This window comes from Homalodisca vitripennis, chromosome 4 (genome assembly GCF_021130785.1).
Source record: "Homalodisca vitripennis isolate AUS2020 chromosome 4, UT_GWSS_2.1, whole genome shotgun sequence".
NCBI lineage: Eukaryota > Metazoa > Arthropoda > Insecta > Hemiptera > Cicadellidae > Homalodisca > Homalodisca vitripennis.
Window position 1 is genome coordinate 190,389,135 of NC_060210.1, and position 23,078 is coordinate 190,412,212.

A 23,078-nucleotide genomic window follows, 5' to 3' on the forward strand; every position below is an offset into this window, starting at 1 on the left:
AAAAGTTCAGTTTTACATCTAACAGCCATTATATCCAGTTTGTTTGCCAAAAAGGCCAGCTTCAAAATGGCACTTTGTACACACAATCCTACAAAAGCTGTTAGTATAGTTTTTGGAATTAAAAAAAAAAAAAACGCTACAATGCAAAAAAAAAACAATGAAAAAATTGTAATATAGTTATAATAATCTGAAGGGATGTATTTTTATATTTTGTTTGACATTATATTATAAATTGAAAATAAATAAGTAAATGAGGGTTAACTTCAAGAAGGCAAATAATAGGCAAAAAAGGTTTTGAGACCTTATGTTGTCACTTTTCATCAAATTTTCACAATGTGTTCTTATGGCCACATCATATTTTAAAAATGTTTAAATGAATAAACTGGAACTTGATAGATGTGAATTTTGAGAAAAATGTAAAAAAGCTGATAAAAATTATAACTTAGTTTGTAAATTTTGGCACTAAGAACTGTTTAAAATTAAATACTACGAATTATTTTTAATACATAATGATTAAAATCAAATGACACCTCATTTTTCAAAATTGGTAAAGTTAAATTTGAGTTATGTCTTTTTTGTTGCTGGTTTTTGAAATTTTCTCACTGGTGAGCAATGTTTTTAATTATTGGCCATTAAATCATTAACAGTCATTCCTGAATTCAGCATTGATTTTATATTATTAATTAAAATAAAATTTTCTTTCTGTCAGAAAATGTATTATTTTGTTAAACTTAGTGAATATTGTAAAATCTACCCCATGTATCATCCTTTTTCAGAAATACAGGATTCAGTTTGCAAGCAATTAATATGCAATTCTTCCAACGATATATGTAATTACTCCCATGCTGTTACAATTGTTTTTTTACTGGACAAAAAAAATCTGTTATAAGATACCAATAGAACTGTACTGTATTTAGTGTCAAATAGTACTGGCTAAAAAGTTCCCCTCATTTCCTCATAAAGACGGACCAACTGTGAAGTATTTCTTCAATCGTGGTACTGTCCATCAAGGTTCCTTAAAAAGTTTTCTTTCTAATCTTCCTTTTTTATTTTTTCAGTCACCATCGCCTCTATTTTATACCAGAACCCTCTGTTTCAAGGCAATGTTTCATAATGTCATTGAACCTCTTAAAACTTCTTTATTTACAAAACCTTGGCCTCACCAGGCCTAGGAAATTACAGTGCAATCTATTTTCTTATAAAGTACATTAAAGAAAATCTTTTGTTTCAGAGGTGAGTTTTCCTACTGTAAACTGGAGAAAATCAGGTCCAACAAGCCAGGTTGTTACATTTTGCGAGAAAGCGAATTAGAGTACGACCAGTACTATCTGGACGTTTGCGTAGAAAACAGGTAAGTCTACTGTTTCAGTAAATGTGATTCATATTTCGCCCAAGTAACGGCGTGTTTATTTAAAAACTAATTCAGTTCTGTAAACGTGTTGTGGACAGTCGTGTGAATTTATTTACATGAAAATAAAAAGTCTTTTCGCAGATAAAATGAACAAAGACCAACATTCTTAATATTTTTTGTAATGTCTGTACTCTTATCCAGTTGTAAAGTGAGAAAATCACACATAGTTTTGTCAATCAAATTGTGATAAAATAATAATTGAAGATAAGATTTGCCAAATCTGCAATTCACTGTAGAACAGTTTTATTGGATAGCGGAATAGTACTTATGAGTTTAGCAACTCTATCACGTATCATTCTCTTCTATATTGTTATAGTTATTGTTAGTATCAACTATTAATTAAGCAACTGAATAGTACTTGTGAGTTTAGTAACTGAATCACCTATCATTCTCTTATATATTGTTATAACTACTGTTAGTATCATCTCTTTAGTAATTGAATAGTACTTGTAAGTTTAGCAACAAATCATTTATCATTAATACAGTGTGAGTTAACAGTTAAAAGTATGGATACACTCCGGTTATTTTTTGATGGATAAAGCTGAAAGGATGGAACTCGGGACACTTTTTGTAAGAAATAGAAGTGAACTTTTTAGTCACTGTTACTGCTTTGCTATTTCCCCAAAATGGGATTTTGGGGGCAGCTCAAAATGTTTAAATGTAAATACCCATAAAGTGACTCATAATTTGAAAGATCTTGATAAAAGAAGAACAGTGGAAAATATAGCTTTCTATCTGAACCCAGTACAAAATGGCAGCTCAATTAAATTAATTAAGTTAAAAGCTTGGATGGATTCTGCTCAACCTTCAATGGACAAAGATAGAAAAATGAAACTCAGGACACCCCTCTAGGAAACAGAAGCGAACCATTTCCCGTGTTCTTCTTCTTTTATCAAGACCTTTCAAATGAGGTGTCACTTAATGGGTCTTTACATTTAAAAATGTTGAGCCATCTCTCCCAAAATCCCAATTCGGGGAATTGGGCAAAGTGGTAACAGTGACTAAAATGTTCACTTCTGTTTCCTAGAAAGATGTCCCGAGTTCCATCCCTCCATCTCTATCCATCAAAAATTAAACAGAGTGTATCCATACTTTTAGCTCACACTGTATAATGTTAGAGCTACTGGTAGTGTCAATACTTTAGCAGCGGTGTGACGTTTTCTGGATCTCACTACAAGTTAGAGATTTCAAATAAATCCAAATGCATTTTCATTTAAACACACCGGCACTTGTCGTTATTATGATTTTGCATTTTTTAAACTCAATGTAATACTTATAAATCTAAAGACTTAATTTAAAAATCTTGATGTTTTGTTCTGGATTTTGACCAAGTTTTTGGACGGATTGTTGGATTTATTGCACTGTAAAATCATTGTCTCGCATCCAGACATTAACGTTAATGTTTCTAATATCATTTGTCAATACAGTAGAACCCCTCATATCCGGCCACCACGGGACCGAGCCCCTGGCCGGATAACGATTCGGCCGGATAAACCAACCTACAGTACACAACACTTGACGAAACAAAACAATTGTACTGTACTGTACTAACCGCACTGGAAATAATCAACGAACTGTTTACAGGTTAAACCTACTAGCTCAACTGAGGACAACACAGGAAAATGTAAACAAATAGATACACCAAAATAACGCACGAGTCGTGGGAGACTAGTGCGTGCAACTGCGCGTCCGCAAGCCGTGGTAAATAAATTTCGATATTGGCTTCCGGGAAGTGGCCGGATAAACCGAGGTGCGGTATAACCGAGGCCGGATATGAGGGGTTCTACTGTAAAGAGTTTTAAAGAATTAATGAGTTATAATTTTGACAGCACCAAGCCCACAACATACAAGATAGAAAGGCGGATTGGTGGTGGATTTTCATTCGGTAATGAGGAGAAACGCTACAGCACCATGCAGGAACTCATGGCCATGTTAAAGTCACCAGAAAGTCCTGTCAAACTAGCAGAGTGTCTGCCACCTTCAGAGTACGGTATGTGTGGGGATCTAGTTACTCGTATATGGTTTATATTTTATTTTTAGTTTCACAGTTCAGCTGTAAATAAAATTACTAGATTATTATTGAGTAGTTGGCTGCTAAGGAAAGTATATTAGATTTTAAATAAACAAGAGCGTTTATTATGTATTAAAATAAAATGAACAATAAATTCAGTATTCAATTTTACGTTTTTAAAATTAAATACTTTTCTAGTTAAATATAATTTTCTGCAAGACACAGTAAAAAAATTAAAATGGTAAACTAAAATCATTCCAAGACTAAAAGCACAACAAATATTTAACACTTGAATTTATAATAAAATGCAATTTTTAAATTCAGTGGATATAAGTCTCAGAAGTAATCAAAACGGATACATTAATTGATTCTCAAACTTTATTATAAAAATTCTTCAGAATTTTCAACAAGTATTTTTAATTTATTAACCCATTATTCAACTATCGCTATACTGTCCCATGGTGAAACACTGATCGCGAGATGGCACTGCGATGACCTCACATTACAATTATCGGAAATAATAGGGGCTGATCATGTTTCGGATAACCAAAATTTGTGATAATACAAGATTATGTTAATACAAAGAACTTTTGGGAAATATACGTTTGTATACTGTAATTATAACATGTTACAGTAAAAGCCCGCTAATCCGGCATCCAATGTTCGGCACTTTCATTCATCCGGCACCGTCTTAAAAAAATCGCGTAAATGAGATATTTTAACCGCACTGTGAAACGTACAGTTCGCAAGAGCGCTCGGAAAGGTTCGTGCTCAGTCGGAAGGGATCTAATGTGACGCAGCAGCCGTGTGTGAGGGGGTTCAGGGCCACTTGCTGAGTGTCCGCCGTTACGTGTTTGTCTAGCGTCTGCCTCAGTCTCAGTCACTGTCAGTTCGTACTCGAGTGCAGTCCGTGAGTGTTGTGCTCGTTTATATTGTGTTTTAACTTTCTCAAAGTTGTGCCCTATGTTTTCCAAGCCCTGCTCATCCACCAGAAAAGTTGGAAATAAACGTAAGCATGTCACACTTACCATTCAACAAAAGCTAGAAATTATAAGACGTGTAGAAAAAGGTGAGAGTAGAATGAAGCTAATGGAAGAATTCAACATTGGTTCATCAACAATGTATGACATCAAGAAGAATAAAGAAAAGTTACTTAAATTTAAGTCTCAAACTACAAATGTCAAAGACATGCAGTCTCGACAAACTTTAAAAAAACCTAAACTTGACGACCTTGACGAATTTTATTCAAATGGTTTAGCGCTAAGCGGATCTGAAGGGAAGCCTGTGACTAGGCCCCATGATCATGGAAAAAGCTAAACAGTTCCGTGAGGAATTAAAAATAGACGAGAAAGAATGTGCCTTTTCTGATGGTTGGCTGCACCGATTTAAAAATCGTCACGGACTACGGAAGCTTTATGTAGCTGGAGAGCTCCGATCAGCCGACCAAAATGCGGCTAAAGAATATAAAGCTGAATTTGAAAATCTAGTTGAAGACTACGATTTGTCAGCATGCCGGATTTACAACGCTGATGAAACTGGCCTACTTTGGCGTTGTTTGCCTAATTCGACTTTGGCAGCAGGGGATGAGAAATGTGCCAAAGGCTTTAAAAAAAAACAAAGACCCTTTGAACAATTTTTGCTCTGTGGCAATGCCTCAGGGGACCACATGTTGACGCTTTTCGTCATCGGAAAAGCAAAAAAGCCAAGACCTCTGAAAGGCATTACCCACCTACCCGTAATATACGATGCTCAAATCCAATGCGTGGATGAACTCCGATTTTATTTAGAAATTGGTTTTTTCCACCACTTTGTCCCATCTGTTTAAAGGCAATCTGAAAAACCGTGGCTTACCTGAAGACAGCAAGGTTGTGCTCATCGTAGACAATTGCAGAGCTCACCCTGCAGCGTCTGAGTTGATATCGGGAAATATTTTTTACTGCATACCTCCCGGCAAATGTCACGTCCTTGATTGAGCCAATGGATCAAGGAGTGATTCAGAACTTTAAATGTTTTTACAGAGCGTCCTTTCTTCAAGGCCTGATAAACTCAGAGTGTATGGTGGTTGATTTTCAGAAAAAATTCAACATAAAAGATGCAATTTTCGGAATCGCCTTGGCATGGAAAAAGGTCAAGCCCACCACTCTACAGAAATCTTGGCGAAAACTATGGCCAGCTGCCTACCAAGAAGAGGACATTGCTGTTTCAGTCGACAATGAAGAAATACTGGACTTGGTGGCCCACAGTTCCCCAAGACGAAATAAGGAAAGTGCCACAAGAAGAAATCTTGGAGTGGATACACATTGATTGCGACGAGCCAGTTGAAGAAGAAATTACGGATGAACTGCTCATCAAAAGTGTACTTGGACCTCAGTCAGAGCCTCATCCTGTGGAGTCCGAATCAGATGATGAAGAGGGAGCAGATGATGATCCAACACCCCGTGCCTACGTGGAGTGAAGCAAGTGCCACTATCGACACGTTTATACGATTTGCCGAACGCAGCAGCTCCTACAATGCTTCAGAGCTTGTAAATTTATATGTTCTGAGAAATGACTTTTTAAAGAAGAAACATGATAAAAAAAACAAACAGACATTAGGTCTTTTTTCAAATAAAATACTGTACACAAAAATTAATGTTTACCATAATATTTATTACATAATGTACGCACTAGTTAGCCTACATCTAAGTTAACCTAAGTTTAGAAATGTTTTTCTAGGCATTAAATGTTCATTTTGTGTTCAAACTAATGTTTGTTTTAATTTTATTTATCTCCTTAGTAATTCTTTAATTGTTTACACGTAAAGAGTGATTTTTTTTAAAGCCACACTCTGAAACTTAGACGACGATTTTTAGCCCGCTATCATCCATCGCTAATGTAGAAAAAGTAAAATCAAGCTACTGTTCATTATCTCTTTGGGACTGAAAACCCAGCCACTATTTTTAAAGAGTGATTGTATTTTGGCTGGGTTTTTCAGCTTTTCTGAGTTAATATCACTTGATTTCACTCCTTTTACTTTAGTGTGATACGATTTTAACGGTTAAAAACCGAGTTTTCCCAGCATTTTCATATGACGCTCGGTAAATCCGGAATTTTCAATAATCCGGAACACTTCGATCCCCGAAAGTGCCGAATTAGCGGGCTTTTACTGTAATATGTACAGATAATATACAATAAACTGAGGTAAGTGTAAACGACACTGAACTTGCCACTGTAAGACAAATAATACTGAGTGGTAATGGAGAAACAGGTTTTGCTGCTGCTATTACAGTTAGCGAATGTGGTACTGATAATCCTAGGTAAGATGTGGAAGGGGTAGTGGTGGCAGTTTGGAGGCATGTAGGGATGGAGTGATGGTAACATCCACTGACGGTGCAGTTATGACTGAGTGCCTGTCAATATAATATTGGAGTTGCCACTTGGCCAAATTATTTGTTCCTTCTGTAGCGTCTCGATTCAAGGCTACTGCAACTGTTTTCACTACTTAAAATCATGTGTGGACTTAAAACGTACAACGTTTGGCAATTGAATGCCACTTTTAAAAATTGTATTGCACCTAACTTATACAAGAACAGCTTGAAGTTCAGACTTTAGAAAGCTAACCCAGGGGTTGTTACTGCAAAGTCAATAGCACAAACATAATGTACACACCAGCGAAAGTGGCCTAAATTCACCGTAAGGTTGACTTGGTTGGTTGATCTGCTGGTTTTATGTCTAAAACGTAAAAAAGTTTATGTTATAAAAAACTGTTTCCACAGTGTATTACGTTATCTTCATCCTACTCCATGTGATGGTTTTTAGACCAGCAATATTGAACAATTTTAGACTTTACAGTTGCCCTTTTCTTGTAATTTTGTATGTTCTATAACTCTCACATTTAGTGATCTTTTTGTCTCATCTATGCGTTTCTTATTACAAGAACATTTTATACCGTAATCACAGTTTTTGAGTTCTGGGTGCCATTTTTTTTTTGTTTGGTTTATACAAGGCTTTCCCTAAGAGTGTTATGGGTTTTGAAAGCAGTTCTAATGCTGTATTTATTCCCTTCATTATATAACAATGGCAATTGTTGGAAATCCAGTTATCCTTTCTAATAATCCATTACCTGTAAAAAAATTGAAACAAAGAATAAAAGTGTTCAGAGAATGAAATTACGAATTGGAAAACTTATTAAGTGTATAATGGAAAGATTTTGAAGTGGATAAATTTGTTCTGTACAAAAAATGAAATATAATAATAAATAATACAACTTTTTTGTGGGCATCCCGTTGTAATAAATCTTAAGGTTGTGACTTTCCTATTAATTTACAATTGGAAACAAGCAGAAAGGTACCATCATTATGTTATTGGCAGTTTAAAAATTTATGAATCGCAATTAAGTTGATCTTTGACAAAGGCAGAGCAAGTGGTCTTTTAATTTTTAATAAAGAAGTTATGCATTATTATTACATTTTTTTTTTTTTTCTCTTTGGGGTGGTCTACTGCCTTGCACTTAACCCTCAAGGGCTTTTTGCGCACCCCGGAAACACACCATGAGGCCCACCAGTCTACAACTTCAGCAGTTCAACAAACCGCCGAAAACAACCTATCAAGTCCTCCTGGGAAAATTCACCACCCCTGTCCAAACTACCAAAGATGGCATACTGCTCTCTTGCTATTGCAAGGCAATCAAAGAGCAGATGCTCAGCAGTCTCCTCCTGCTCATTACACCTTCCACAGAGCGGATCCTCTTGAAGGATGCTAACTCTGTGAAGATGCTTCCTCAGGTGACCGTGCCCCGTAATGAGACCAATGACCTTAGAAGGCATTGATTTGTTCAATGAGAGAAGGTCCGAAGCCACCTTGGAGGAAGGTGACTGTAATACCATTCTACTCACTCTCAAACCCGGATGCAACCTCCAACTTCTCCCATGCTCCGCGCGAATCCATTTCGAGACAACCCTAGAGGATTCACACCTTGGAACACTGCAGAACGGTTGAGGGCCCGTCATAATTGTCGCTGAGCCCTGGTTGGCCAGGGCATCAGCTCTTTCGTTCCCAAGAATCCCCTCATGACCAGGAACCCAACAAACGGTTACATTGTTGATTCTGGCAAGGGAGGAAACGGCCTGATAGCAATCCCAAACCAGTTTGGATTTGATCACGCAAGAATCCAGCGCCATCAGCGCTGCCTGACTGTCCGTGAAAATATTAATCGTCTTGCTCCTATATCGCAGACAAAGATTCTCACAAGCACATTCCATAATAGCTGCGACCTCCGCTTGAAAGACTGTCGGATACGGACCCATAGGGACCGCCAGCTCCCTACATGGTCTCACTCCCAGAATTCCAGCGCCTGTGCTGCTTTTTGTGTTAGAGCCGTCTGTGAACCATTCGAGCTCCGCTGGTGGAAGAGGTTTCTTTCCCTCTGACCAATCATCCCTTGAGGGTAAAATAATCCTAAAGGGTTTGTCAAAGGAAAATTTTTGTGGCATCTGATCAGAGATCATGTGCAAAACATCCTCCAGTATCAGAATGTTAATTCTGCAGTGCCCACCGCTGCAGCCCGACCAGAGTCCCATCTGCTGAAGACAGTAGGCACTCCTCCTGGCCATAGCCCGAATGACAATGTCCAGGGGGGCGAGGTTAAGACAACAGTCCGCGCACTAGGAAAAGCCCCAGTGATAGCAAGGCAGGCCATCCTTTGGATACCCGTCAGACGAGCTACCACCGTCTTGGCCTCCGTTTTTGGCCACCATACGACAGCTCCGTACATTAGTGCAGGTCTGACCACGGAAACATAAAGCCAGTACAAGAGCCTCGGCTTCAGTCCCCAGGGCCTAACTATCACACGTCTACATTGTATTAGAGACCACTTACCCCTGGCAATGACCCTTTCTAGATGAGGTCCCCAGTTTAGAACCCTATCTAGGATCACGCCCAGGTACTTGACCTCAGACTTCAGCTCAACAGGTGAGCCTTTGAATAGAAAGGGACCAATGCCCTCCATCTGTCGCCTCCTGGTAAAGGCAACCACAGCAGCTTTGGTGGGGTTGACAGTGAGGCCAACCTTATCACACCAATTTCCCACCATGTTCAGAGCAGCATTGGTCAGTTCCGTGATTGTTGTGTTGAACTTGCCACTCACAAGAATCACAATATCATCTGCGTACCCTTGTGCAAAGACACCGCTGCTATTCAAAGAATTTAGCAGGTCATCCACAACCAGGTTCCACAGAAGAGGAGAGAGGACGCCGCCTTGCGGACAGCCCCTCGTAGTCTTCGCACTAACACTTGCTCCCATGAGGGTTGTAACAACAACCCAGTCCGTAAGCAAGGCCCCTATCCGCACACCTGACCATCAACACCACGTCTTGAGACCGCATTGATAATCGCCTGAGTGGCTGTATTGTCAAAGGCTCCTTCAATGTCTAAGAAGACTCCTATGGCTACCTCTTTTGCCGCCAGCGTCTTCTCAATCCTGCATACCAATTGATGCAGGGCCGAGTCGCATGACCTTCCTGGAGTGTAGGCATGCTGGTTAGGATGTAGAGGTCGCTCCAAAAGAGCTCCCTCCCAAACAAACCTGGCAACCATTTTCTCCAAGGAGGACAGGCATATCGGTCTGAAAGACTTCGGCCGATCCATGCCCGCCCTCCCCTGCTTCGGTATGAACACCACTCTGGACACTCTCCAGGATAGTGGGATGTACCTGAGAGCCACGGAGGCTCTGAACAGTCTGCACAGCTGGGGAAGGAGAATATCCAACCCCCGCTGCAAGCAAACCGGTCTCACCCCGTCACCCCCAGGAGCTTTGTAAGGACTGAAAGAGTTGATAGCCCATTCAATCCTTCTGAAGGTCACAATACGGTGCCCCAGACTCCGCTGCAAATGGGTGGCACGGCCCGCATGTCTCCCCTCACTGTCGGGTGGTTGATCACCCTTATGAACAATACAGTCCGGGAAGTGTGTTCCCATCATAACTTTTAGAACTCCTTCCGGTTCAGTAATGTAAACACCTTTATCGTCCTTGAGACTACCAAGCGGCGAGATGGGATTCTTTGCTAATAGCTTTTGTAGCCTTGCACAGCCCTGCACACTGTCAATATCGGTGCAGAGCTTCTTCCAGGCTAACCTCTTACAAACATATCATAATAATTTTGCTGCTAACATTTAGTGTGTTAAGTGTTTATATAAGAGCAATACAAGTCAACTCACATTGACATTGTTGGACACTTTGTCTATTGCTTAGGTAATATATATATGTAAAACATTATTTTAAACCTCTATGGCCTCCAATTCAATACTGCAACTTTAAAACGCCTTGTTGTAAAACATTTCCTCTTATATTGTTGCCTACACAAATATATTTTACAGACGTATCGCCACTGCTGCTCTGCCGCCTGGAGAAGGAGAACTTTGACGCTGCTGACGAAGACGAAGTGTCCCAGACGTTACCGTGTGTCACACATTTCATAGATCCCAAAGAACTGCAACTCTTCAAAGGTAACTTCTAAAATCCACTATAAGTAGTCTTCTACTTGCAATTGTGGTTAGATGCCGAAGAGCCTTAGTCAAGCGTGCTAAGGACGTTTTTGTTGAAACCACAAGTACTAAATAAGGCATCAACCATATGTACCATAATGTAATCTGCACTTTTTAAATCAATTAATAATATTAAATATAAATTAATAATATCATGTCCCCTAATATGAACGTAAATCGACGAACTGCTAAATTACAAAGTTACTTTATTAATTTGTAAAGTTTTTATATGATGTAGTTTTATTGTTATGTATTTTATATTATTAGTAACACTATCCTCTGTACTTCTTGTCAATTAAGAATAAAACATATTTAAATTGAATTGAAATTTTGTGTTTGGTAATGGGAGCGTTTTTGAGGAAACAAAAGGTGTTCTATGCTCAAATTGTTGCCAAAAACCTCTTCTTTTTACATTTTCCCTAGATAAGATTTACAACACATGTAACTAAGAAGATATTTACTGTCTCTCAGGTAAATAGGAAAATTTCCCCTAAAAATTAAAAAAAACTTAGCGATATACCACAAAAAGTGTATAACTAACAATAGTTGTAATAATTTTCAAGGTCATACCAAAGAGCACCAAGGCAGGATATCTGTGGTGTATAGAGGGGTTTGGCGGAGGAAAAAGAAGAAAAAGATTGATATAGCATTGAAAGTGTTCAAATCCGACCACCACAAAGTAGAGGTAAGTATTTACATGATGCATAGTTTCATAATGTAAGTTTGTTTAACATTGTTAGTGCAGATCTCATAATTTTATGCAATTAACATTGTTTAATGAATTATATTGTGTAATCCGTATTTTTATGGGTTCTGTGACATCTATTGAGATATTGGATACACAATTTGATGCTAGATTTCATGCTATGTATTGGGTCAGCTGATTGAAAAAAGCTGTTGTTGGCTATTTTTGAAAAATTCTATTATAGTATACCGTAGTCACTAAAAAAAACTTCATAGTAGACATTGTGGAGACTGCATCCGGGTCTGAGAATGATTAGAATGGTCCTGCAGTTGCCTGACCACAGAACATGGTCACATAAGGAAATATCTTCACAGAGACTGCATTTTCCGGGAGGATCCGCTCTGTAGAATGTGTGATCGGGAGGAGGAAACTGGTGAACATCTGTTCTTTGACTGTCCTGCAATAGCAAGGCAGCGCTACACCTTCTTTGGTAGTCTGCACAAGGGTGGTGAGAACCTTATTGGTTGTTTTCGGCGGTTTGTAGAGGCTGCTGAAACAGTAAATTGGTTGTTCTCATGGTATACTTCTGGGATGGCATAAGTCCTCGAAAACTTAAAAAGTGAGACAAACAAGTCGTGTGCTGTTGTAAAAATGGCTAAATCACTGCAAAGTAAAAGGATGTACAGAGATAATTATTGGGTTCCCGAGCAAAGCCTATCAGTTGAGGGGATGGAAAAATTTCATTTGTCTGTCTGTGTATCTGTACGCACGGTATCTCGAAAACGTACTGACCTATAGATTTGAAATTGTGCATGAAGCTTCATTTATACATGAGGAACAGTGAGTTAGATGATTACAGGAAGACACAATGTTACAGGAACAGCTGGAGCTGCTGGGACAGTGGGCATCTGTCCATTCCCCCGCTTTGGTGAGACTGTACGGTATCACTCTCAACAGTCCCCTGGGCATGGTGATGGAGCTGCTTCCACTGGGACCTCTAGACTCCTACCTTCGCCACCAATCGATGCACGTTAAAGAGGTGGACTTGGTAGAGGCAGCCAATTATTTGGCCACTGCGCTGTGGAATCTGGTTAGTACAAGTTCAACGACAAATATTGGTGTCAGTTTCTCGAAACACTAATTTAGTTAGTTAGTTTGATTAATTGTACATAAGTATAAAACATTGGATTACGTTTTTTTTCGATTAATTGTTGAATTAATTATGTTTCCGATGCTAGATTTGAGTTTACTTTTGTGCCCCAATAAGCAGTATATAGTATATTATAGTAGGTAGGCCTTTATATACTTTTGTAGTCTGGTTGAATTCAAAACACAGTTTTCTGAGTTTTATGGATATTTTTGTATGGAAAGTAAAAAATTTAAACTAAAATCAACATAAAGGATACTAATACATTTGATACAACAAAATTAAATTTTTTTTATCTTATTTATGTGCAACTATTTAATTTTTTTCATATGTAAGTAAGAGCAAGAATAACTTACAAAGTTTCAAAAAAAGTAAGTATCTGTAATACTGAGTATGACTTCCGTTATATATTAGTGAAAATATTGAAAATCTGCACTTGCATAAAAATTGTCTCTCGTATTTGGTAAATAGCTTTTACCAGCTGTAAAAAATCAAATCAAGATAGACAATCTATGTTTATTTGACGTATTATGCATAAAATGAGAATAAGTACAATGCCATGTGCAACATTTAGTAACAGAATAATAAATATTCGAAAAGCAGATCACTTCGTACTTTTTGAAAATACCTGTATACCGATCACATCGGTTCTTGGCATTCAAAGAGTTAATACAGTGAGTTTTGCAAACAACATGTTGGTACTAAAATAATCCAGATGTGGCATTTCACCATTTGTTTTGAAATTTATGTAGTATTAATTTGTAATAGAGACTAAGAATAAAGTGAAACAAAATTCGGAAATAAGAAAAAAATATTAATTGAAAGTCTGAATGAAAAGTTTTTTAATCCATAGGATCTGTTATGCGATACAATGTAATAGACAGTAAGTGTTGTTTCACTGTGCAGGAGGAAGCAGGAGTGGTCCACGGTAATGTCCGTTGTCACAAGTTGTTGGTGGCAGCTCACACTGACTCATCTTTCGTGGTGCGACTCGCCGACTCGGGACTGTCCAGGCAGTACACCAACAATGAGTGAGTATCATACACGTGGATATTGCGAGATTTCAATGAAATCCCAAACAATGTTATCTCTTAGATATATAACACCTAAAGTACTGTGAATGTTGAGTTGAGCTCCAAGTCACCTTCCTCTCAGTGCAGCATCTGGAACCTGATGCTGTTACAGACTCGGCTTCCGAAATATAGTGTCATGTCCGTCTGAAGAGATCCAATAACAGTCGATGACGATGCTCAAAATGAACTCGTTGCATTGTTTAGTCACCTAGACTGCAAGATATAGTGTAAGAGGTATTCTCATTGTCTCATCTGGTGCACAATTGATTGTCGATCTCTGATGTCGAAACGATGTAATGAGTTCGTTTTGAGCATCTTCATCAATGACTATTTTTGGTTCTCTTCAGACGGACTTGACTCCAGATTTCAGGAGTCAAGTCTGTAACATCATCGGATTCAAGACACTGCACTAAGAGGAAGGTGAACTACAGCTTAACTCAACTTTCATGTGGAATCAACCCTTCCCACCTTAGCTACTTTATTTATTTTTTAAAATTTTATTTATTATAAGCTTCACATAGGATGTCTGCTTTTTAATTTCCATGAATGCGCTCATGACCCGGTACCCAACGGAGTGTTACTCTGTTGTTCGTTGCCAGCTCAGCTAGAGCATTCTTACACTCCCAGACTGCTTTTGAGTCAAACGAACAGGTATCAAGTGCCTTTAGTGCAGCCTAACTTTGGGATTGTGTCAGTCAACATCATAGTGCGCTCAACTGTGCACCTGATGAGTCAATGAGAATACCTCTTCATTCATATTGCGCTACTTTTTGTAGTCTGGGTGTCTCTGATGTAAAAACGATGCAGGGGTTCGTTTTAAGTGTCTTTGTTATTTGTCATCGACTATTTTTAGATTTCTTCAGACGAACATGACTTCAGATTTCAGGAGTCAAGTCTGCAACAGCATCGAATTTCAGATGCTGCGCGTAAGAGGAAGGTGAACTGGAGCTAATCTCAAAATTCGCATTGAATCAGCCCTTCCCACCATAGCTGCTTTATGTGTAGAATCATAAATACTACTGAAGTAACCATTGTGCCCTGTTGCAGCATTCACTGGCTGGCACCGGAGTGCTACCAACTGAAGGACAACACCCACAAAACAACAGCATCGGACGTTTGGGCTTTCGGTACAACCCTGTGGGAGATCTTCTCTAAGGGCCAACATCCTTCTGTGTCAGAACCCGACTTGAAGAAGGTAATCTCAGTTTTTTGGTTCATGCATCAAGTTCTCGTTCAAGCTATGTCAAAACAATGGCCAAACATGACTAAAACCTTTATTCAATCTTTTGATGCAATTTAAACTGTAAAACTTGAATGTTTTTCATGAAGTAGGTAGGCAGTTAAACAAAATAAGTGTATCTAAAAATTATCCGAACAAACTTCATAATACTGAATGTTCCATAACTGAAAGCTAAACAGTTCATAATTTTGTCTGCTTATTTGTCCATTCATTTCTCTGTAGGTGTATTTTTAGATTAAGTTAAACTTGTAAATGATTTTCACTGTAATTTTTAGATATTTGTTACTCAATGATATTCATTTATTACTGGTAAAGATTACATGGCAATTTGTCATATATTGTTACATTGAAAACATATCATTGTACATTTCAATGTTAAGGGCACTGAAAGCAATTTGAAAGAAGCAATACATTAAATAAATAAAAAATAAATTATAACAAATTAATTAATTAATTAAAACCTTTACAACACAGTTAAAAGAATTTTATAAGATCAACGATAATCAAATACCAATAATTATTGAAAATACCAAATGGCAGTGATCTTAATCTATTTGGCAGTCCATTCCATAATTTTGGTCCAAGGGATAATGTTGCTAATGAATTTGGTTTGGAAGTCAGTTTTTTGTTACAATATTGTTTGCGTACTTTGTGTTATATTGGTGGATGTTTTGATGTGTTAAATTGTTTGACGTAACCATATAAAGCAACAGTTTATACACAATTAAACTGTCATAATATGAAATTCTTGAAATTTTTGTTTACATGAATCTTTATAATCAATACCTTAAATTTAGCTGAAATATAACAGCCTTTGTTTGTATTAATAAAATTGTATTAATGTTGTTTTTAAATGTATAAAACTGTTCTGTTGTGACCTAACTCAGATCTTAGAAGTGAAACCAATTCTGGTTTGAAAATGAAACCCATTTAAAAGCTTTAATGTTAAATTATAGAAAACCCCATTATAATAACCAAACATTCACTGGATACAAAAAAATACCACAAACGTGACAAATATCAATGTCTTTCTGGACATTTTTGGATGTTTCAAGCCTATTTTTCTAGGAGTGTATCTAGAGTTATGAAAAATCGAATATGATTCTACAATTGAAATGAACTGGTTTTGTCTGTGGACAGTACTACCTGAGTGGGAAACGTCTTTCTCAGCCAAAAAGATGTTCGTCCGATCTCTACCGGTTGATGATGGAGTGTTGGACCCTTGATCCTCAGAGACGCAAAAAGACACAAGAAGCCATGAGAGATATCAACCACTTGCTCTACCAAGGTAACATTCACATCGAGCCTTAGCGAAGGCAGATGAAAGCGTGTGTGGACTTGTTTGTGTGTGAGCATGTTTGTGCGTGTTTCTAGATACTCACTACTCGATTTGTTTAATGCCAAAACATAATATGCATGGGCGTTCGTTAAGGGACATTACTAGTCTACGTACTATTTGTACAGTAACAATGATTTAAATCAAGCAGGAATAAACACAAATAATCAAATTAGTTTACATTTTTTGTTCCTCTATGTATTTCAGGACACTGTAGTATTCTCTCAAAACACGAAATGTTTTTAAGTTCTCCCAGAAATTTCCTATCAGCAACATTCTTCAAGTAAGGAGTTGAAAAGAAGGGTGCAAGAATATAAATTCTGTTTTATAAATAAATGTGTCAAGTTAAGACCAGATTTCTGTTTCTTAAGGACTGATCATAAGTAGCATTACTAGTGACAATAAAGAGGTGGGAATATTTTGTGCAGGAGAGGCATTGAAGGATTTAAATACACGGAAAGATCAGGATATTACATCCAACATGATTTTCTGTATCTCTAATATCTTGACAGTTGTGGTTAGTGATTTGCTGGTCTTGGACATCCATGGGATTGCTTGTATGAAGGTGACAACACCTGTTCTTTTTGTACCCACTTTGCAGGTATAAAGCAGCTAGAAGTGAACCCTTCTGGGATCTTATTTTTAATACACTGTGTTATTGAACATACATGTTGATTTCCAGTGTTCAACTCTCGCCGGATGCACTCCTATGCTGTGGCACTCCCTAGGAATCATGGTCACACGCAAACTCACAGCAAAGCAGACACTGTCAGCTTCTCTGTGTCTTCCTCCCAGTCTACCATCATATCCGAGCTGTCCAGTAAGTACTATATTATGGATAGCAGCCCCATACTTCTCAGTTGAATTAGCTGTAAATTGAATTACTCTGAAAAGTATCTCTTTGTTGGCAAATTATTACGTGATCAACCATCTTGGATAAGTTACGAGGATGGAGGATGGAGGAAGGGAGGACCCTTCCGATATCGCCGTCAGGCATTCTCTGCACTCCACCCAATCTGAACAGAGAGCAACTCTGTTTCACTTGTTATTATAGTATGGTACCATCGTATTTCTCTAAGACCAAAGTCTTGAGCAAAGAGTTTGCAGAAACTGGGCTAATCTGTTTCAAAGATGATCTCTGTTATACGCAAAGCTTTTGATGTTGAATTTATGAGTAAAGTAAATCAAATAGCTGGCAGGCCTGCAATAGCTAGAAATCCAGAAATACGGTACATATTCAATACTCATGTAAAGATTTGCAAACTGCGGATTTCAAATGCTAAGATTGTCTTTCGTCAATTGCCCCACAAACACATTCAATGTGTGCAAGATGTCTGGACTTAATGTCTGACTGCCAAGTCTCTTCTCAAATGTGGCCATATTTGAATTGTCTGAACTAATCTTATCTGAGTATGATCCTTAAACCTTCCATAAAAAACTGTTTGTACCGTAGAGATTACTTCTGAAGCAGAATGGCTATATTTCTGGCAAAACTTCATGTTAATTCTTTACTCAAGGCATTAAATCATATTGGAATGGAACACAAGCATAGAATAATGTTTCATATGCTAATAAGGTGTGAAGGAAGGAGAGCAGCAAAATCCTGGTGGCCTTCTTGGAAGGGTGTCTTTCCACCTCAATAACCGATCTGAGACGATCAGTTGCGTGATAATCAGCCAGCAAAGGGATATTGGATACTTTTCAGACAAACCTCATATAAACAGAGAATTACAAGTGAAAGAGTTAAAATATTTTGCCATTTCCAGTGGACAGCAGCAATGCCGAAAATCTGATAGATTTCAGCAAGCAGTGGGGAGAGAGCTCTTGGCTACTGGCAACGTCACAAGTAAGTTTATCAAACTAGCTTTCGCTTATAGCAATTTCCTTTCAGACTTGTGTTTTAAAATTTAGCAGTTATGAAGAGTAGACTAAGAAAATAAGATGAGGTTTGAACTGTTATTGATGACAGTGGGTTCTTTTGTCCAGGAGCTAAACCAGGTCTCGGACAGCCATTCGCCCGATATGTCTACAGGATTCTCTCACTTGGACTTCTCTACCAACACCAACACTCTGGACAGCGTATCTTCGCTGCAGTGCATCTTCGAACTGGAGGCAGACTGCAATGTTGTTCTCCAGGGCAGGATTGGTCAGGTTTGTCAAACACTAGACTCTATTATTGACAAAAATAAAGTTTTATTTCCTTTAAAAGGCAGAAACCACAGAGGGAAATGATTCCTTTTTTTGTAAGACAAAACGTAAACAGATAATTTTTTGTAAAAAAATTTGTATACTTACACCCAGAATGCTTCAATCTTTTACCTGATAATATAAAACAAATTGCTAACTTTAAATTGTTTTGCAAAAAGGTAAAAATTTGGCTAAATAATATTGACGATTTAGGTATTTTACTGTCTATTGCCTCCTAACTTTGTCTGTTCAGCTTATGATCTAATCTAGTATTAATCTATCTCGTTATAAATTGTTGTATTTTTTAATGTATGCATTTCAATCTTTTTCTTTCCAACTGCGCTGTAATTGTAAAATAGGTGTAATTATTAAATATGTACCTTATTTTCTCTTAGCTACTTATTTTTATTATTATTAGTTAGTATGCACTACATACGCTGAAAAATTAAAATGTTAATGTATTGTGGAAGACTACTTTAAGTTGTAATTATATTATAATTAAATTACAAAAATAACCACCGAATACTGGTAAATGGTGGTTATTATTTCTTTTCCAAGTTGTCGTCTTGTTATGTAATGTAAATGCAAAAGATGGAAATAAATATATTCTATTCTATTCCTTTAGACAAACTATTGCTCTCAATGTTTTTCTCTTCCTGAACAACTTACACTTGATGTTTTTAAACATTGTTCTTTAATCCGTTAGTTACCAAATATTATTTCTTGTTTTCATAATATTATAAGAGCCGGAGTAAATTTACAATTTTTTACAGCTTTTTGAAGAAGACAAATTCATTCCTGAAAGTAAACAGCTGTTATGACTATCTCACGTATGTGCTACTAATGAATCTGAAATTCAACGATTTACTTGGACAGGGTTTCTACGGAGAAGTGTACCGAGGGTCCTTGGAGCAGCTGGACAAGGACTGCGAGCCGCAGTTGGTGGCTGTAAAGAGACTGAAGGCTGACAGCATTAGCGCCAACCGTCAAGACTTTGAGAGGGAAATCGATATCATGAAAGTAGGTTCACTTTTAGTCTCTTCGTTGTTTCACGTCATTGTCAGTAAAAGTATTTGAACAATCACATACAAAAATGTCCGAGTCTGTTGCTAGTTGTTGAAAGGTTATGAAATTCTCAATTTTTCCAAGACATTTAGAGTTCAGGATGTAGGATATTTCTGGGTGAAAAGTATCAGTTGTTATTTTTCACTGAAGTGCCAACTCTATTAGTAATTCTAAATCGTGTTCAGCCAGGTTTTTTGTGTTGTAAGGAAAACATTATGACACTTTCAATACAAAACTTTTAGCCAAAGTAATGTGTAGATTTAACCGTACAACTTGCAGTTGATTTTTCTCTAAACCAGCAAGCTGTTTTTGGGCAATTTACAGACTTGTAAAATGTGTAAAAAATCTTTGTTTACTGTATACCTACATATATTTGCTATCATTTTGTTCACAATGAGCTAAAGTATACTATACAGTATCATATAAATCCTTAATGTAAATATCTCAAACTTTCCTTGTAAGTCAAAGTTATAAACACTAGTAGTAAAAATAAAAAAGTGATGAGAGTTATACATAGAAAAGATAGTTATATGAATAAATTAAAACTCCAAGATATCAAAAAGTGTTCCAAATTTGTTATTTTAGTTTTTAAAAATGTACAGCTTTTTATATGGATGTTTTGAAACTATTGACAAACTGGTAATAGTACTTGAAAATGATAATTTTCTACCATAAAAACAAAAATTTTAACATTAAAATTATAGCATAAAACACAACAATTATATTACAATGTAATATTGAGGACCTAATATAGCTAAAGAAATGTAAATCAATAAATGTGATATATTTACCTCAAAACAATTATAAAATCAAAAACAAGCACTGTCAACAAAAATAGCATTAGTTACAATTTTCACGGATGAACGCAGTGATCATCACTAGTTCTCAGTGACTGTCATTGACATTACAACATAATGGAAGAAATATAGACATCAGCTGTTTACTAGGTTTACAATGGTATTGTATATAAATCTGATGGTTTTTCAACCATATGAGTACTTTAATGAATGATGAGAACGGACGATGCCAACCAATAGAATATCCTTTGATATGTTGTAAACAACTTAAGATTTTTTACAAAAGTTTTTCTTGTGCGTTTCACTGCCGTTGAAAGCATTAATATGTTACTATACTTTTTATCATGTTAGTTTAATATATATTTTTTTGTTCTCTTAGTACAAGAAGCTTATAAATTGCACTTAGTCTTATAAGAACCTTAGCACTGCTTCCGGAGTGACAGGATATTCAGGATGGGTAAGGTTAGGGAGTAGGAGCCGCCTCCTATCGAGATCCATGAGGAAGAATTAGGGCATTAAATCTCAAAGTCATGTCTCCCCGGAAGAAGGGGAGGCCAACTCTGAACCAGCCTCTCAAGTCAAAGCAGGCAGGGGGCGGCACACCCTTGTTGAGGCTAGCAAGAACCTCTGATAGTTAGGGGACAAACCCCACCAACTCCAATAGTCATCTCCCGCAGTAGACTAGACCTATCGAACTGCCCTTGAACCCCAGAATTTCGACATTTGCGGTTAGTGATGTGCCGCTCTTGGACATACATAAGGTTGCCCAGATTTAAGTGACACATCGGTTTTTTGCTGTTCCCAGTGGTAGGTCCAACTGGAAGGTTTTAAATAGCATAATATAATAAGTATCTTTCAAGTTGATATGATTTTTACAAAAACGTGTCAGGTACAAGTTTTAAAATAGATTTTTTGTTGTGAAATGTAATTATAATTTTAAATGATGAGAATGTGTTGGTTGGTCACATGGTTACAAAATTGTAATAAGCTTTTAATATTTTATCCAGTTTTTAAACCACGGTTTTTTTTAGTTTTCAAAACGTTTTGTTTTTGTACGAGATTATTTGTGAGACTGATGACAGTGTTGTTTGTCTGCAGCGCCTGAAACATGAGAACATTGTAGAGATCAAGGCTGTGATCAGTGAGCCGGAAGTGAGCCTAGTGATGGAGTTCATCCCTCACGGTTCCCTCCAGTGTTACCTCAAGATCAACCGAGACCGTCTGCGGCCCGAGCATCTGCTCAAGTTTGCTCTGGACGTTGCCAAGGTGAGGTTAGGCAAGTGTGCACGTGTGTGAGGTGTGGCGAGAGTGGCGTGAGAAATTTAGTTTATCGGCCAACGCAGTTAACTAACCTGTAATTTCCATAACCACATACTATGTGCCTTTGGTTGTTTTACTTATTAATAATGTGTTTTCTTCAAGTACATTTTAGTTTTGAAAACAGATAGATATGATATAGAAGAAAATTAGGTGAACATGAAGGATGCTCAAGCATAGTGGCGCAACTAGGACTTTGCTTGGGGGGGGGGGGAATGAATCTGATTGAAGAGCACACCACATCGGGGGTATGGAATAAATCTAAATAAATTAGATAGGCTAAATTCAAAATGAAACATTTAACTGCTGTATTTCAAATAATTTGGTGTAAAGTAAAGTAAAGATGCCTTATTTTACCAGGCAAAGTTAGGGCTAAGAAGTCCTCTCTAACACTTAACCTGAGGACCAATGACTTAAAGGTGACTTCCGAACCACCACCAATGAATGGCCAGGCAGGCGGGCTGCTTGCAAGGACAAGATCGCTCAGCGGTGACCCATCCAAGCAGCAGCCACGCTCGACGTGGTGTGATCCGATTGGAGGTTTTATCACCATCTTCCCCCCTTAGTTACACCACTGTTACAGCATGAAAGAACACTATGCTTGTCCATAAGAAACTGCATAATTGAAAGCTGACATTTTCATAGTGCAGAATCCACAACTGATTTATGCAAATTTGACGATTCTTCCTTACTCCTCCGTCAGCTTGTTAATGATTTTATTGTATTTTCATATAAAGGATTTGACCCTCATAGTGACAGTCTAAAAATGTACCTTTTTTGATAAAATAGTGTTTCCACCACCTTCAAGGGGGATTTGCCTACAACAAATACTAGCCAATAGGGATGCCTTTGGTAGTCCGAAAATGTGATTGATCAGGACATAACAAGTGCTTATTGGTAGTAAAGATATTAAACTTTTCGCTATGCAGTATTACGTTTACCACATATATTGTATTTTTAATTAATGATCTATTCTGGTTGGTTGTGTTCAGGGAATGGATTATCTCGGCCACAAGAACATAGTCCACCGAGATCTTGCTGCTCGCAACATCCTGGTCGCCAGCGATTCCCACGTCAAGATCTCGGACTTTGGGCTGGCTCAGGTGATGGGCAGCAACGACTATTACATCCTCAAGACCAGCCGGGAGCTCCCCATCAAGTGGTAAGTAGTTTAGCTATAGGTATATAAGAATAAGAATACCTTAATAAGAAGAAAATTAACCAAACTATAGCACCATTGAGTCGAAGATACTGGTGAATCACTACTAACTTCTACATTACCTAGTGG

General features: G+C 37.5%; 1 protein-coding gene across 1 annotated transcript in view; it reads left to right on the forward strand.

Moving 5' to 3' along the window:
- Positions 1–23,078, forward strand: part of LOC124360817 (tyrosine-protein kinase hopscotch-like) — a 31,573-nt gene that overhangs the window by 3,391 nt on the left and 5,104 nt on the right. Inside the window, exons 3-16 of the mRNA XM_046814737.1 lie at positions 1,232–1,351; positions 3,241–3,401; positions 10,776–10,904; positions 11,507–11,628; positions 12,506–12,718; positions 13,682–13,806; positions 14,896–15,043; positions 16,229–16,376; positions 17,107–17,244; positions 18,191–18,270; positions 18,411–18,575; positions 19,488–19,631; positions 21,572–21,739; positions 22,783–22,952. Coding sequence (XP_046670693.1) covers positions 1,232–1,351; positions 3,241–3,401; positions 10,776–10,904; positions 11,507–11,628; positions 12,506–12,718; positions 13,682–13,806; positions 14,896–15,043; positions 16,229–16,376; positions 17,107–17,244; positions 18,191–18,270; positions 18,411–18,575; positions 19,488–19,631; positions 21,572–21,739; positions 22,783–22,952 — 2,031 coding nt within the window. The remainder of the gene's footprint in view (positions 1–1,231; positions 1,352–3,240; positions 3,402–10,775; positions 10,905–11,506; positions 11,629–12,505; positions 12,719–13,681; positions 13,807–14,895; positions 15,044–16,228; positions 16,377–17,106; positions 17,245–18,190; positions 18,271–18,410; positions 18,576–19,487; positions 19,632–21,571; positions 21,740–22,782; positions 22,953–23,078) is intronic.